The sequence below is a fragment of the Symsagittifera roscoffensis genome, chromosome 5 (assembly GCF_963678635.1).
Source record: "Symsagittifera roscoffensis chromosome 5, txSymRosc1.1, whole genome shotgun sequence".
Classification (NCBI taxonomy): domain Eukaryota; kingdom Metazoa; phylum Xenacoelomorpha; order Acoela; family Convolutidae; genus Symsagittifera; species Symsagittifera roscoffensis.
The window spans coordinates 30,537,087-30,553,504 of NC_087066.1; the positions used below are offsets into that span (position 1 = coordinate 30,537,087).

General features: G+C 35.5%; 1 protein-coding gene across 4 annotated transcripts in view; it reads right to left on the reverse strand.

The window, feature by feature from the left end:
* Window positions 1-4,932: 4,932 nt before the first annotated feature.
* LOC134846406 (twitchin-like) overlaps window positions 4,933-16,418 on the reverse strand; it is a 94,317-nt gene continuing 82,831 nt past the window's right edge. For 3 of the 4 annotated variants that reach the window (XM_063863752.1, XM_063863751.1, XM_063863750.1), the window contains 9 exons: window positions 15,610-15,889; window positions 14,504-14,618; window positions 13,812-13,929; window positions 9,216-9,394; window positions 7,971-8,001; window positions 7,078-7,094; window positions 6,322-6,695; window positions 5,767-6,037; window positions 4,933-5,314 (listed from right to left, as the gene is read on the reverse strand). In XM_063863752.1, coding sequence (XP_063719822.1) covers window positions 5,298-5,314; window positions 5,767-6,037; window positions 6,322-6,695; window positions 7,078-7,094; window positions 7,971-8,001; window positions 9,216-9,394; window positions 13,812-13,929; window positions 14,504-14,618; window positions 15,610-15,889 — 1,402 coding nt within the window. In that variant the 3' untranslated portion in view covers window positions 4,933-5,297. Of the gene's footprint in view, window positions 5,315-5,766; window positions 6,038-6,321; window positions 6,696-7,077; window positions 7,095-7,970; window positions 8,002-9,215; window positions 9,395-13,811; window positions 13,930-14,503; window positions 14,619-15,609; window positions 15,890-16,418 lie in introns of those variants that run through there. The other variant, XM_063863753.1, reaches the window with a different exon arrangement.

Here is a 16,418-nt window from a genome sequence, read left to right on the forward strand (position 1 = left end):
CAGGAATTTGCGTTAAAAAGATAGTCTAATCATGATAGAATAGCATCATAATTAACCGGGGGCCAATTTTCATAAAGAAAAATTATCTTCAGGGGATCAACTTTATCCACTGCTGAATTTGCCATCCTCTTTAAAAGCAATAGCGAAATAATTAGTGCAAGTTGAACCAATTAACGCTTTTTTCTAATTCTGGCTAACATTTTTTAATCGAATTTGCCCTCTAAAACAAAGTATTCTGTTGACATTCAAACAACAATAGATTGCAATTAACATAAAACAATGAACTTTCTTATTGTGTAAACTTGGGATATCCCTCAGCAATCCACATTTTGTTTATCAACTAAAATGGCTGTCATGTATAATGACAACAGAATGAATTACTGCTTAATTAAAACTTTCTTGAATTTATCTACTTAAATTCGTTTTAATTAAGAATACGAGTGCTTTGGGAAAAGCTTCTTTATATTTGAGTTTGATTACAACCCTCGCAATGCTTGTGAATATCGCTGTTCTTTTCATTCAGGTTCTTGGGGTTTGATGAAGTCGACCAAAAGAAGGCCCTAATTTGAAATAAATAATTGCATCGCAGGCAAAACATTAAGAAATTGAACCAAAAATCGCTTTGAAATGTCTTGACTGTTTTTTAGCGTACATTATCAAAAGAAAATCATAAACTAGGGCAAAAGCGCTTTTGAAAAATTTTAGGGTTGACCGGTTTAACCTGGAAGTCGTTAAAACTTATGACCCCCTTATGCTGCAGAGAACCATGGACAGAAGTAAGAAATAACGAAAATATCAAACGCTCATATCAGTCACTAAGTTTTAAAAAGTTTCGCAATGGCTGCATTCCTATTTTTACGGGTCAAATACCCTTACAAGACCCTAATTTGAAATAAATAAATGCATCGCAAAGCATTTCAACGAGCATTTCAACCCGAACTCTTAGCGAGCGGTGAAATCATAAGATTAGATTTTTGAGAGCTCACCATTTCTGCTAAAGATGGAGGTGGTTGACTTGGTGTTGGCACATTTTGTCACTTGCACGTATAAGTTTGGCTAGATAAATTAGTTTATTGTACATACCAGTTAGCCATTTGAAAACAAATTTTTATGAAAATTACTTTTTCTGGCAATTAGCTTCACCTCAGAAAAATCTTAGAGATATTTTGAGATGTTACATTAATTATCGTTCCGCGGCAATTCTCATATGTTAATAATCGTTTCGCGGCAATTCTCAACAAGCCATCATTCATTAGGGCAAAAAAACTGCTCGTATATCAAGGCAAAGCCCTGAATATCCAACTTTACTTTAAGGCCAATTAAAAAAATTTGGTTGAATAACTGACAAAATAATCGGAGAAAAATAGTTTTTTTTTCTGCATTTCATCCCCACCTGTAAAATACAAAAAGTGTATTTAGCGTCTCGTATTGTTTTAAACAGACTTAATTTCTGGCCATAATTCAATTTGGAAACCCATTTATCCGCCGCTTTCAATTATCCCAAAAATGATCGATTATCGAAAAATGACTGAATATTAAATGGCACAAGCATAATATTCTTTTTTCCTCGAAAGTCTGAAGTAAAATCGTAGTTTTTTCCTCAGGCAAGTTTTTGATTTAGGTGTGAGTTTCGCAGAGAACAGCACCTACAAAACAGTCTGAAAATGCATGAAAATGAACAATAAAACCGTCTGATACAGAAAACTGTCCCATGTGAAAAAAGTTTCTAAAAGGAGGTAGGCGGATAATTTTCCATGTTCATACAACATTTAAAACAAAATATTGGCCGCACCGGTCGCGCCATGTTGCGAGCTTACCTACAGAAAATAGGAATCTACACAAAAATTACCTCAAAAATTACCGCCTAATATTCATTGACCGCTTAAAACTGACTAAAACTGTTTTGTATCGAATTGATTATTATTGGTTGTCTTGATTTTTGGACTGATTTGTATGGGACTGTTTTGTTTCTGCACCGATTCTTATTAAGCCAGAATTTGTAACCCGAGAATCGTTGCAGTTTTCGAACAATTACTTTGGAATATTTTTAGTCCATTATGCGCCTTATCGCTGTTTACCTGAGAATTTTCATTGGTTACGAGTTTTTGCACTTCAAAATATGAATGGTCGCTTCTAATAAATCGATGCCTGTCGCAAATTGTGGCCTCAAAAACCATGATGACGTATTTTTCTGCGATTTAAATAGCAAAACGGTATTTCTTCATAATATTTCACTGCCTTGCGCTGCAATTAGTGTGGATTTCAGTGTATTTTCGTCCGTAGTGTGGTCTGAGAAAAACAGAAAACATATTCTAAATCTGACTTCAACACAATCATACTTTTTTAAAAACTTTAGACAGATTTTTAGATGCTATTTCTTTGTAGCTTGCAGAAGACAATAACACATTTTCAGCACAGAGTCTGCACTTCGAACGCGCTGACTTTTAGTCACAAAGAAGAACAAGACTGCTCGTATCAGGGCGAAGCCCTGAATGTTCCGACTGCCCATTATGGTTTATGGAGCAGTAATATCATTAGAAAATTAAAAGTATTAAAACAAAATGAAAATTTTTTTTTCAAAAATTTTTAATCTTTTTTTTAAATCATCCCCCCACACGCCATATAGAGTACAAAAGGATAGATTTCGCTACTTGTAACAAATCAATTATGGCAAATAAGCTTCGTTAAACCAATTTGGAACGATTTCTAAGACGGATTAACTCTCCGCTTACGCGTTAATAGCGCGAAATATATCGCGCGTTAATTGTCCCAAATTGGCCAAAATGGCAATCTTTAAACCCCCATAACTTTACGAAAAATGATCACAGGTGAAATATCTTTTCAAATTTAAGCTCAGGACAACAATACCTTTCGAATGATAAAAAAAAATTCCGTCAAAAATGGCTAGTTAAAAAGTCGAAATTTGTCTGAAGAAAAAAAAAACCCACCCGAGCACAAATATTCCGTTACTTTCGTATCGAAATTCGGAACAACAAGACTGCTCGTACCAGGGCGAAGCCCTGAAAGTTCCGACTGCCTTTTAAGGTTTTATGGAGCAGTAATAACCTCAAAAAATTAAATGAAACAAAACAAAAGAAAAAATTCTTTTACTAAAATTTAAAATTTTTTATGAAAATCATCCCCCACACGCCATATAAAGTACAAAAGGATAGATTTCGTTGCTTGTAACAAATCAATTCTGGCAAATAAGCTTCTTTTAACCAATTTGGACGATTTCAAAGACGGACTAACTCCCCGCTTACGCGTTAATAGCGCGAAATATATTGCGCGTTAATTGTCCCAAATTGGCCAAAATAGCAATCTTTAAACCCCCATAACTTTACAAAAAAAGATCATAGGTGAAAATTTTTTTCAAATTTGAGCTCAAGACAACAATAGCTTTCGAATGATATAAAAAATTCCGTCAAAAATGGCTAGTTTTAAAGTCGAAATTTGTCTGAAGAAAAAAAAACCCACCCCGAGCACAAATATTCCGTTACTTTCGTATCGAAAGTCGGAACAAAAAGCACTTTGCAAACATTGGCTTACAAAATAAAAATTCCAGAAAAACTTCGATAAATTTACGAATACATGGCAAAGATGCGAAGACAGGCTCTGAACATCCAGGGTGGGGGATTTGATTTCAGTAAGGACCAAAACATTCATTTTCAAGTCTTATTGCCGCTGGCTTAAAAAAAAGAAATAAGAGGCAATAATATACTGGAAAAAAAAAACATTTTATTGGATGACCAGCGCTGACTCATCAGTGAAACAAGGAAACCTGATAAAAGAACTGTAGTTTCTCACATTAGAGCCTTTTTAGGCATAACGTGATTACAGCGAAACTGCTCCGAGCATTAAAAAATTATTCAGGGAAGTTATTATGATACCAATTGCGTCGCTCATTTTTGGTCGAATTCCTTGCCGAATAAATTTGAAAGAGTATCATCTACTGCTAAATTGGGTTAAATAAAATTTTTATAGCCAATACCTTCAATAACTGCAGTGCTATTAAAACGGCTCAAAATGAATCCAAATGACTGCTTCAATCCACGAGGAAACGCTTATCTACATCAGAAAAGAACCTAACACGAGCTGTCCGGTTTAATACCCCAAGGTGTAATCATGCTGTTACTGGGCTCGGGAAAAGTCGCCACATCTGCAGAGCTTGTTGCTCTGAGGGTTCGGACTTCATTCTCCACTTCAAACAAAATTCCAAAAAAGCATGTAGGTCAACAGAAAATACTGTCAATTTCTGGCTTCTAAGATCTTGAGTTTTCGAAAAGTACTCTTTTATAAACCTGAACAGTATTTACTCATTTTCAAATAACCAAGAAATGCATTCAGTTCATAACTGAGGGCGTAACGGCGCTTGAGCCGAGCAACTCGTATTCATTCTTTCCCCAAGTAGATAAAATATTTTGAAAAGACCATTTTTACTGTACACAATACCCATTTTAGCTTTAAAGTCTCATCAATGAAAATTGTGGTTTTTCAGAAATTTTTCTTTCTGAACTCAGTTTACCTAACGAATCTCTATTTAAAATACTTTATTCAGTCCAACCAGTAGTTTTTTGCATGCTAAAATCAACGATATCGACCCAAAATTGCCAATTTTTGGGGTAAAATAGAGTCCCGAGTTTTGCAAAATCAAAATTGCCATGAAAATTCTGGAATAGTTCTATCTCTTTTTGTCTGAAGTCAACCTTATTCGAGAAAACGCGGTCAAAGTATCAGGTCTCAGTGGCTTTGTCGACATAACTTTGATTATTACTGTGATCTCGTAAAGTTAAAGCTTTAACCAGGTTGACCAGCTCTCTTTTGAATCCTCTGAAAGATTTCTTAAATATTTTTGCAAAAACGCGGATGGATTTTCGTTCATATTATATATAAGACCTGAACTCACTGCGACTAATAAAAACAGATTGTTATTACTTTTTGAATTATTTACAGTTGTTTTGCTGAATGTAGATTCAATTCAGTTCTTTTTGGGCTGACTCCCTTTTGTAGAGGAGCAAGTGCTATGCATTTTCAGTTTTCTCCCAATAAAAGCATGTAGGTTCTATTCGGATTAATAAATCATTAATAATCAAAGTCCAAACTTAATGAGAAAGCAAAGCATAATATGGTAAGCTGTAAGGTTGGTTTGAGTAAGAGAAAACATTTCTTTCCTCTCAGTAAGCTATTTACACAACTGAGAGTATTGCTAAAATTGTAGTTGATTGATTATCTTATTATTATCAAAGCTAAAAAGCACAAATCACTCCATGAGTCGATTGTCTAATGGCGCCATATCTTCACTCCTGTGATATCTCTGAAACAAAAGAAAACGTTCACTTCAAGTTCATTTTCACTTGACTCAAAATGATAACTCTTAGACTGTCTTTCTAATAAATCAGTGCGGATGATTACTTTTTACAACCGTAATTTTTCAAACACGTTCTGATCTCTGGTCTGCAAACTACTGAACTGCACTTGATCTTTGCTCCTTTATACAATTTGACAGATACGAACTCATTTGACGCGTCGTTTCAACAGGGATCAGAATTAGTCGACTTGGTCACAAATCACGAGAAAAAGTGTCATTCAGAGGTTTATTAGTACGGCCCTTTTAAATTAATATTGGAGTACCAATGAATAAATAGGTTGATAAGGTCGCTTAAATGAAACATAAAATTGATTGGCCAAAATTCATCATGCAAACGATCAGCATTAAGTTGACAGTTCTAAATGTTACCAATCAAAATTGTGTCGAAAAACACTTACCATTTATGAAGAGTCTAGCAGATGTGACCACTTGGCCGAGTGCGTTGGTGGCATAACAGCTGTAGGTTCCCTCGTCCTCCACCATAGTGTCCGGGATACTCAGCTGGGCCTGTCTGCCATCGAAGGTCATGTGCAGTCCCTCGGAGTCCTCCTTGATCAGGAGTCCGTTGAACTCCCAGTGCACTGTCACTCCTGGGTTGCCCTCGAACACGGCCGTGAACAAGGCGGGAGCTCCTTCTGTTAGCTCCAGGTCGGAACAAGCAACAACTACCTGCAAAAACGAATAGATTGGTTAAAAAAATTAAACCACAGGAGATATATGAGTCAATATTGGGTTTGCAGTCACTTGTCAATAAATAGGCAATATCTTCATGTTAGTTTTTCTCCAAAAACTTCCCCAAAAATCTCATTTAATTTTAAAATTAAAATTTCAGAGAGAATACATTTTAATATTGCAGCTGAAAACAAAGCATCTGACTACTTGGCTAATGACTTTTAGATGGGTTCTGTGAATCGAATAGTCCAAAATGTTATGAGCTGCAATAGAGATCTGACCTCAGGTGGAGAGCGCGTCATCAAGAACCCGTTTAAGTCTGGACAATCCCTGGGTTGAACCCTCAACTGGCAGGCTGTACTTCTAGATTGACCGGCGGGGCTATTTAAAATGCATGCATAGCTTCCCGCATCGGTGTCCAGCACGGGACTTATCCTCAGCAACACTTCGCCCCCGCCCCCCTCCTGAAGGGAAGACGCGGACGCCTCAGTAGAACTCATTTGCACTCTCCCCCCTTGAGACAGTTGCACGTTGTTGTGCATCCAGCACACCTCCGGGAACGGATTGCCCTGGATCTTCAGTTCGAACAGAGCAGTCGAACCGGCCACCACGTCTTTGTCCTTGATCTGGTTTAAGAACGACGGCTTTTGGAAGTCTACACAAGATAAAATAAATTGAAATTGGTTGGAATCGAAGATAGAAATTATCAACTCATCATTTGTTGGTTTCTTTTTTTTTAGCTGAAACATGCTTTTTATCGAATTCATTATTAGTAGAAGCTTATCAAATCTCTTCATTTTGTAATCAGGATATTTAATATTGTTATTAAAATCAGGGCCAAAATTCAGGGGACATAAACTGCGATTAGTGTGAGCTTTGTTTAGTTTGAGATTAATCTTTGATTTTCTATAAAGACGTTCTCTAGTTTCCAAAACTCTATCGGCAATTAAATCACTGAATGAACAAAGAATGGCGTTAAATCAGGTTTAAGTATATTATCAATTCCCTTTCACTTGTTTTGGGGTCTTCGCACTTACCGCCTATTCTACCACCTCTGTAAAAAAAATCTATTTAAAACAAAAATTACAAAGAACTGTCGCAATCAATCCATTCATTATTGTTCCGACTTTCGAAGAAAATGAACAGTCTATATGCTTGGGGTGGTTGTTTTTATTCAGATCAATTTCTGAAGAAAAGTTGTTGAGTGGGTATCCAAATTGGAATCTACGCGTTTCCAAGAAACGATGTTGCGTACTGCCCTTAATCGCTTTGAACCTACGCAAGCAGCTCGTTTAATTTTTTGAAGACTGTACCTATGATGCTGAAAGTCTAACATGAATTATTACCCAGCAAAAAAGCTATTCCGACTTTAAATCAAGCCAGCTAAATGGTCAATTTATGTCGATGAAAAAGTTTTGCATCCGGTAGCGTTTTATATGCCAGTATTATTTCAGATCAAGCTTCTTACCTCAGGTCATTTTGTAAATACTTGAACTACTATTAGAAATATTTCGCGCCTTAGTTATTCCGAATTAGCAATTTTTTTACCCCTCTAACTTTGTGCAAAAAAAGATCAGATGATATATAAAACTTTCGTCAAAATAGCTAAATAAAAATCGAAATTTCCTGGAAAGGAAAAAATCACTCCCTCAGAACAACAAATATAATAGTGTGATGAGCATGTTGCCCTAAGCTTTGGGATCACATTGATCAATGCGAAGAAAAGACAATTAATCACCATTTTTAAAAGATCTTTGCATCGCCTTTTTCTTTTAACGAAGAGCGGGGTATTGACCCATATACATATCTCCTCCTCCAGGATTTTTTATAGCTTGAAAAACATTTGCATCCAACTTTCCTAGCCACAAACGTGGTAAGAGTAAAAACTTATGAAGGATTGTTTTCGAGAGACGAGAGAATTGAAATTTACCTGTCTTTTGATCCTGAAGTTCCATCTGTACCTGTGAATACAAACACACATTTTAGATAAACTGTAAATTAGTTCACTTTTTTCCTCGATTTTCTGTTGTTTTGTGATGAGAAGATCTAGACAAAAACTTAGGAGGCTAGTTACTTTGGCATAATCGACTCCAAATGACTCCAATTATTTAGAAAAAAAATCGATTTTTTGCAGATTATGTTGTTTTGAGTTTTTGAAAAACTTTTCATTAGCGAGGAAGCGCTAAATGAAGCTGTATAAACTAGTTTTTTGGATTACAACTAAAGTTTTCACGGATTTAGTAAAAACTTTGAGTCTGATGATTATTTTTAATGCCTGACTTTGCTTGGGAAAAAGCTAAAACAAACAGTTACACTAAGTTCTTCCTCATTTTCAGTGCTCGGAACGAAAAGCAAAAAAAACAAGGATTGCCGATTGCTGTGCAAGAAGCACAGAATGTTCTGAACATATTTTTGAAAAAATAATAAATTTTTTTTTTTCAATTGAATGTCGTTTTTTTTGTGCGTAGTTTGATAAAAAAGATTGAACGTAAGCCTAAAACTTAAGTATATTCGACACTCGTTATAAATTTGACAAAATGGACAACAAAAAATTGTAAAACAAGAGTTTGTAATTATTTGTGGTACTTGATTTTGCGGGGAAAACAAAAAAAAAATTGAAAGAAAAAAACTTAAAAAAAACGAAGACAAAGTTCAGGGGCGGATCTAGGATTTTCTCGAGGGGGGGGGGGGGCGGCTTTTCAAAAAATTTTCGAAAATTTTGTCGACCTTTTTTTTTTTTAGATCGACCGAATTGATTTTTCGAGCTCCTCCGTAAGCCTGCTTAGTCCCTATTTTGGCTAAATTTTGTGCGCCGCAGGCAAAATTTTGAAAAAAGGTCCAAAAAAGGCATTTTTAGGTACTTTTTGGAAAATTTTGACCAAAAAATTGCATTTTTTTGGCGCGCGCTCCCCCCTTAAATTTAGTATATATTGGCGCCGAAGGCGCCTTTAGAAAAATTTTAGGGTTGGTCGGCCAAAACTGAATTTCTTAAAAGTACCAAAGGGGGGACCCTTTGGGTCGGCAGGGGGTCGAATCCCTGAGGGGGAGGCAAACAACCCCCCCCCTAAATCCGCCCCTGACAAAGTTCCTTCTCATTTTTATTGGTCTGAACAATTAAATATTTTATAAACTTTAAATAGTTCAGTCATTATACACTTGATTGAGGCATACTCACTTGCGAGTGTGACCTTGACCGTGGCGACTGCCATCCTCTCGCCGTAGCTGTTCTGTGCATGGCAGATGTACTCTCCCTCATCCTGCATGCCACAGTGGGTGATGACCAGGCCATAATAATTCCCATTGTAGATGATCCTGTGTTTCAGTCCCTGGCGCAACTCCTGATGTCTGTGGTGCCTGGAAATCACATGTTAATTCATCAAAAAACCAAAAAACCAACCTATTTCTCTTAAGTCTGAGATAGCTAATACACTCTGATTAGTTTGTTACGACCAAATTCTGACAAAATTCAGGAGGATAACAATGTGCATTTTTTCAAACAACTTTTTAAATTAACAGGTTGTCTAATAACTACGAGTTAGGATACTTCAATTAATTTTTCATCAGAAGAAGCTGTATGACTTGCGAAATCGAATTCTACTTTATCCATATCTATCTATGGCTCCAGTTACACTTATGCTGGATATGATAGCCCTGTTTGTACAATTAAATTTCAGAAAATAGCCAAAAAAGACAGATGGCCTTGAAGCGGCTTATATTTCAAAAATACTTTATAATTGACTTTTTTGATAAAAATTAACCCAATTTGAGAAAATTGGATCAATCGGTGAATTTTTTTCCCGAGGGAAATCTATTAGAAGTAAATGACATTCGAAACAAAGTCAATCACGCTTTTTTGAGACATTTCCATTATTTCGTAATCGGAGAGCGTAATTTGCCTTCCTTTTGGTAAATGAGTTTGAATTGAGCTTATAAAAAATATTCATAATAAAATGCTTTCGAGCAATTACATTAGAAGTAGTTATATAAATTTAAACACCACGCCAACAATTTTGCTGCCCGGGAGAGCACCATAGGAACTACCGTGTCACAAAGCGGAAATTTATTTTTGATCCTATTGAAGAGAAAAACTCAATGTTTAAATTTACAAATTTGACTACTTAGAGTTCATTGCAAGTGGATATCGCCTGAAAACGAGGAAAAAAACTTATACTAGAAAAAAAACACAAGAAAAATCTAGGGTCTTATTTAACTTTACAAAAAAAATTTCTTAGCACTTCTTATCTAGAAGATACAGTCTAAAAATCTATAAGTGAATGTACTCTTTTGCTGCGCGGACAATTATTCTCGAGATAATTTGAATGATAAATTATGATGTTTTAACAATTTTCTTAGTCTAGCAAGAATCTACTCATTTGACTTTTTTGTAAACCAGTTGGTAATCTTCTTGCTGAACTAGGGAAGCGAATAACGGTGAAAGTTTATTGACTTCCTTTTCCTTAACACGCGTTTTCAAAGTTTGGACAGGGCTTTCACATCTGAGAACTTTGAATTCTGTTTTCACAAATTCATACAAAAAAAGCTCTTTAGCAAAAAACTTATTCTTCAATCTTTGATTTTCGATCGATTGGTATTTGCGTGCTCTTACAAAAACTGCAATTCTTTTTTGTGGGTGCGTAAGTCAACATGCCATACTCTATAATAGGTTGCACGAAAAGTTTGCAGTTTGTTAATAAGTGCTTGGTCCAGAGAAACTTTCGTACGATTAAAAAATTTCGCAAACCTTCGTGACTTTCTTGCCACGAATATCAATTTATTCATCAAAGTGTTTTCTGAGATATCTGATCTATTTCTTTCGCTGATTTGGCTGATCATTTAAAAAAAATACATTTTGGAAATTTATTTTTTATTAGTTTTGCTAAAAATTAGGATTTTTGTTTCATCTGCGTTTAATGACAGCTTGTTTTTCTTCAATCATTCTGCTGTTTTGTTCAAAGCAGCTTGGTTCTCACCGTGCGCGGTTTTCATTTGAAAAAATTGTGATTACAGTGTCTTCTTCGTATAGTATAGGTTTTGTGTTTTCCTGGTTTGAGCTGATATCATAAATAAAGAATATCAAAAGCAGTGCTGCAAAAATAGATCCTATAAGATCAACAAAGCGAACTTTCCTTAGGTTTGAGTTTGCATGTTTAGTGGCTCTATGTTGCTTCCTATTACTGAAATTAAATCCTAATACTTGCTCAATTGGACCTCTTAGCTTATAGGTCTCGCATTTTATTTACCAGGTGCAAATAATTTACAGTACCGAACTCTTTTTTCGAATCTGTGGAAGTAAGTAGTGTCAGTTTTGTTAGATTTAAAGTATTGTGTCTGATAAAACCGATAAGTTACACGATTGCCGCCAGTGTTCCTCCACACGCCAAAAAATGAACTGATTTAGGTTGAATAGATAAAATTTATTGATGTATGATATCATGCGGTTATGATATCATGCGGTTACTACTGGTAGTAAATAAATTTATCAAAAATTTGAGAATCTGCTTGATCAACATTTTTATCGAATGGGATAAATCAATTTGCAGCATCCTAGAAAAATGGCACTATCAAAACAATCTATAAACAATTTAGTTAAAATTGGTGCAATAGCACATTAACATTTTTTAAAAGTTAGTTTTCGAAACTAAACATAGAGGCAAAGTTGCACTTCGCACACACCAGCAAAAAATTGACCGATAACACTACAGGGAATAACTGAACGACTAAATCTTCGAGTCTACAAAATTCCAGAAGGTTGTTCCAGAGTTGGCAATAGATCATTAAAACGCTCTAAATTCAATTCGGAGGTCTCAACCGACAGTATAAAATTATAGCACTTAATTTCGTTCAAAACTTAATAAACTGTTTACAATCAGCTTTCGCTGATTTTTCCACTTTTGTATAGAAGTATTATTTTATTTTTCTTTTGATTAATTTTTTTTTTTAAATTTACACTATTCATTTTCTGTTCTTTCCACAGAAATGCCACTACGATTGTACACTAGCTTCAAACGGTTTTTCTTAGCGGCAGCATTTTCCAATTGATTCCTATCCACAGTTTGCGTATTCAATTTGATTTTTTTTTGGTATACCGGTAAAAAGGAGTAAATTTTTTTATAGAGATTTTTTGCAGCTCTTCCAAAAAATTTTCAATATCGTTTTCCTCAAAAACTTAAAATAATTTTGTTATTTGATCATGAATATAATTTTTAAATTCTGTTTTGCATTTTCAAGGTTCAGCTTTTTTCTGGACGCTAGTAGGTTTCCGCATTCTTTTTGATTTTACTACTGACCGTAAATTTGACTGCCTAGTGATCTGTTTATTTTTAAAAAAAAATTTTTTATTTCAGTCATGACTACAGTAAAAGCATTCAAAAAATTTTGATTGATTGGTTTCTCTCGTTGAAGCGTTCGTGCTAAGCAAAATTAAAAGGATTTCCCGAAAGTATGGTTGTCAGTTCAGCAGATTTTTTTTTGTATTTCGAACTATTTTGTTATTAAAATTAACACATACTACGTGTTTTAATTCTGGTGTCAGCATTAAAGAGTCCAGATGAATCTGCAACTTTCTATATTGGTTTTGTTAGTTGATGGGGTGGAATATGTACTAAAGTTACAACTGTAGGAAGTTTTTGTGTCTTAAGAGCAACTTTAAAAATTTGATTGTTAGAAATTGTCCGTTACCTTGCCTATAAAATTGTTATTTTGGTCTTCCCCAAAATACATACCAACCTCGCAACTCTTTTCCACTTCAGCTTTTTTTAAATCCCATTATACCCCCTCGAGAAAGAAAAATTTGCTTTTTTGGTAATTTTTGAACCAAGTCTCAGTTAAGCAGATTGCCCGTGGTAATTCCTTAAAACTGTGAAGCAAAATTTGCAGTTCATCGACATTTTTTCGACAGCGAGTGTATGTTTTGCAAAATGAATAATTCCATTATTCCCAGATTTTTCAGTTCCTAACTCCCTTGTGGATCCCATGAGGTCTTTTTTTCATAGTTTACGTTTTTTATACCGTTTCTGTATCAATATTCTTCCAAAAGTTTTTAGATGTTTCTCTGAGTTCAAATAAAAAATAAGCAATAATTTGAGCATATATATTTTTATGTTTTTCAATTTTGTTAGTTCGCCTGAATTTTTTCTGTTGTCTTCGATGAGAGAAAATCTACAACTAGAGGAAAAATAGTAGATTAAAAAAGTTTCGGCCTGTTTTGAAAACAAAAATCAACAAAAATATCATGTTGAAGTTTGTTTCGATCTTATCTATTCTACAAAAGGAAGAAAGTGAAATTACAATTTTCAAAGCCTCTCGTTGTTCCCCTGTCTCGCTACAAAAGATATCTTCAATAGAAATCAAAAGTCAAACCGCAAAAGAAGCAATAAGACACTAATTAAGTGTCTGATTGATTGACCCATGAAAGCTTCAGATGCCACTGGTCGATCAATAACTTATTAAAATTCTTCTTTGTTTTTTCATAGGTACAGTCATGTGCCATCGGTTGAAATAACAGCAATTGCTCAAGTATTTTCGGGCTGTTTTACAGTGGGTGGTTACATTGCAAGTTGCTCAAGTATTTTCGGGCTGTTTTACAGTGGGTGGTTACATTCCAAATAAGAAACACTTAGGCCACAATGTGAGCTGAAGGCTCAATAGGAGATGCGGAGGATTCATTCAACATAGGGAATCATTCAAAAACTAGTAATGATTATTATGAACAAAAGAAAACGAAACCCCGATAAAAACGGGTTAAAGTCTAATTTATGATAAACATTATTACCATGTAACTAGAGGCACAGACAGTCCCACAATCTTGCACTCGAATCTGGCCGCCTGGTCAGTGACCACATCCTGCTGCTTAGGCTTCCTCACGAAACGAGGAGCAGCATCTCGGAAGTCTAAACGTCCACAACAACACAATTAACTTTTTATCATCAAGTCCCTTACTTAAAATCAGGGGCCGGTCTAGGATATTCTAGGGGGGGAATTTTCTGCGCTTTTCCAAATCAAGATAAAGACCCTATTTCGATTGAATTTTTTACGCCGCAGGTGACTAACAAATCGCGTTTTTTCGGCACGCGCTCCCACCTCATAATGAGCCTTTAGAAGAATTTTAGGGTCATTCAGCCAAAAATTGATATCTCAAAATGGTACATAGGGGGGACCTTTGCGTGGACAGGGGGTCGAATCTCTGAGGGGGGGCCCACCTACCGCCCCCTAAACCCGCTGGTGCTTAAATATCAATTATAATTCAACAATCTTAAGGCACAGCCTACGTGGACACTGCAAAATAAAATTTAATTGATTGTTTTTACAGTTTAATTGTATACCAATTTCTTATAATCATAAAAATCTTTTCAGAATCATCGAAAATAAAAAAAAATACGAAAAAAGGCTCGCTATTACAATTATCTGCAGTAACATCTTAAAAAATATATTAATCAAATGAAGAAAGCTTGTAGCTTAGCTTACCCATGGCGCACACTCGTTCGTTCTCCTGGAAGGAATACCCAGCGTATCCTCTCACCTTCCTAAGAGACCCATACCACGACAGTTTGCCCATAGCCACCAGAATATCTCGGATCTCCTGAAAACAAAAACATTTTTTTTTCCAGCTATATGAACTAATTAATGACAAAAATGGAATGTAATGATATTTAGTGCCGAAAATGTTAATATAAGTATCGGTTCTTAATGTTACAAGCAGTCAAATTACTAGTAGAACTAATTTGCTTCGCTGGCTGATTTTAGATAACGTGTCTGTTTTTGTCTTTAGAACTTTGTGATTTTCGCCTTTAAAAAAAACACCTTTCAATAAACCAACACCTTGAAAAATCAACACCTTCATTTTGGGGTAATCATTGTTTTAGGGGCAACGCGATTTTTTGTGACCGGTAATTATTCCTGTAACCCGTGCAAATTTGCAAAATGTTTGTTCAGGATGTCTATTATGAAAAATAAAGATCAACATTATGAGGTACCATTCGTGGGAAAATAGATGCATGTTTCAGGTGAAGATAAAACATAGTAACATAGGATTATAAAAACAGAACTAAATTTTCAATTTTGAAAGGTAAAGTACAAACTGTCTTATTGAGATGTCTGGATCAAGTTCAGGTGTGGAGAAAAAAGGTCAATTGGACACAGAACTTAAAATCATTTGAAAGTATAGTTGGCATACAATAAAAACCTTGCAGTGCAGGCCTACAAAAGCCCATTTTGGTGTCACTTTCTATTTTATTCTGTGCCATTTATAGCTAGTTTTGTCAACAGAGGCAGAAAATTTTGGGGAGCCCATTCGGGGACGAGATTTCCATCTCCTCCCTTCAAATCCAAAATCAATCGTTCCTGCTTGCCAACAAAACCTATTCGTATTTGTTTTAATACTAAGCCATCAATGTGATTGAGTAACCAAATTCAAAACAATTCCGAAAATTTGACCTAAGTTTTGTAACACTGAAGTATGGCTGTACAAAAATCTGTAATGCGTTAAAATGATCCTTCCAGAAATAGGTTACCAATCTAGAAAAAAATGTTTGTGGTTACAAATTCATATAGCGAACTGCGAGTACACTGACCCTGAGAGGTCTGTTGTTCCAGAATATTCTATGTTTATTAGTAGCCAGTCTGTAGTCTTGTGGCATCCGGATCGTGCTCTGGTTCAGCCAGGGGTGGTCCAGTGCTTCGTCCACTGTGAGTCTCTGAGACACGTCTTTCTTCAGGAGGAGAGTGATGAAGTTCTTAGCGTCTTGACTGATGTGGTCGAAAGAGGGGTCATTGAAGTCCCAGTTGCACTTGGCAATGTTGTGAAGAGTCTCTTTGTCGTTGTTGCCCATGAAAGGAGACAGACCAGTCAAGCTGAACAAACTCAGAATTAATCTTATGATTTTCAGTCTCCGAAATGACCAGGATGGGCTGAACTGCTTGTTATGCTTAACACTTTAGCGTCATTTGATGGGCGACTTCCTTGAATTTTCGTAACTTAACAGATTTTTATCATTTTTCATCATGCGGATCAATTGTATAATCTCCCCCACCCCCCCCCCCCCCGGTTTTTCAGAAATTAACAAAGGGCAAAATAAATTGATCTAACCGATCAAAAAATGTAATCGATACAAAATTATTATTAATTTTTTAGGTTTTTAACAGTCTAAAATAGCTGTTCCATATAAAAATTTTCTAGAGTCGTATATTTTCTCGAGTCGTATATTTTCTGCGCGCTTGTTTCATGCGTAAATTAAATTTCAGAACAACTAATACATGCTTGGGGAGTACATTCTACGGTAGGTCTTTTAGGGTGGGGAGAGATTGTACGGTTGATCCCATCATGCATGTCACTGATTGCAGATATTTATTTTACCGCTCGAAACAATATAAATCTGCAGAC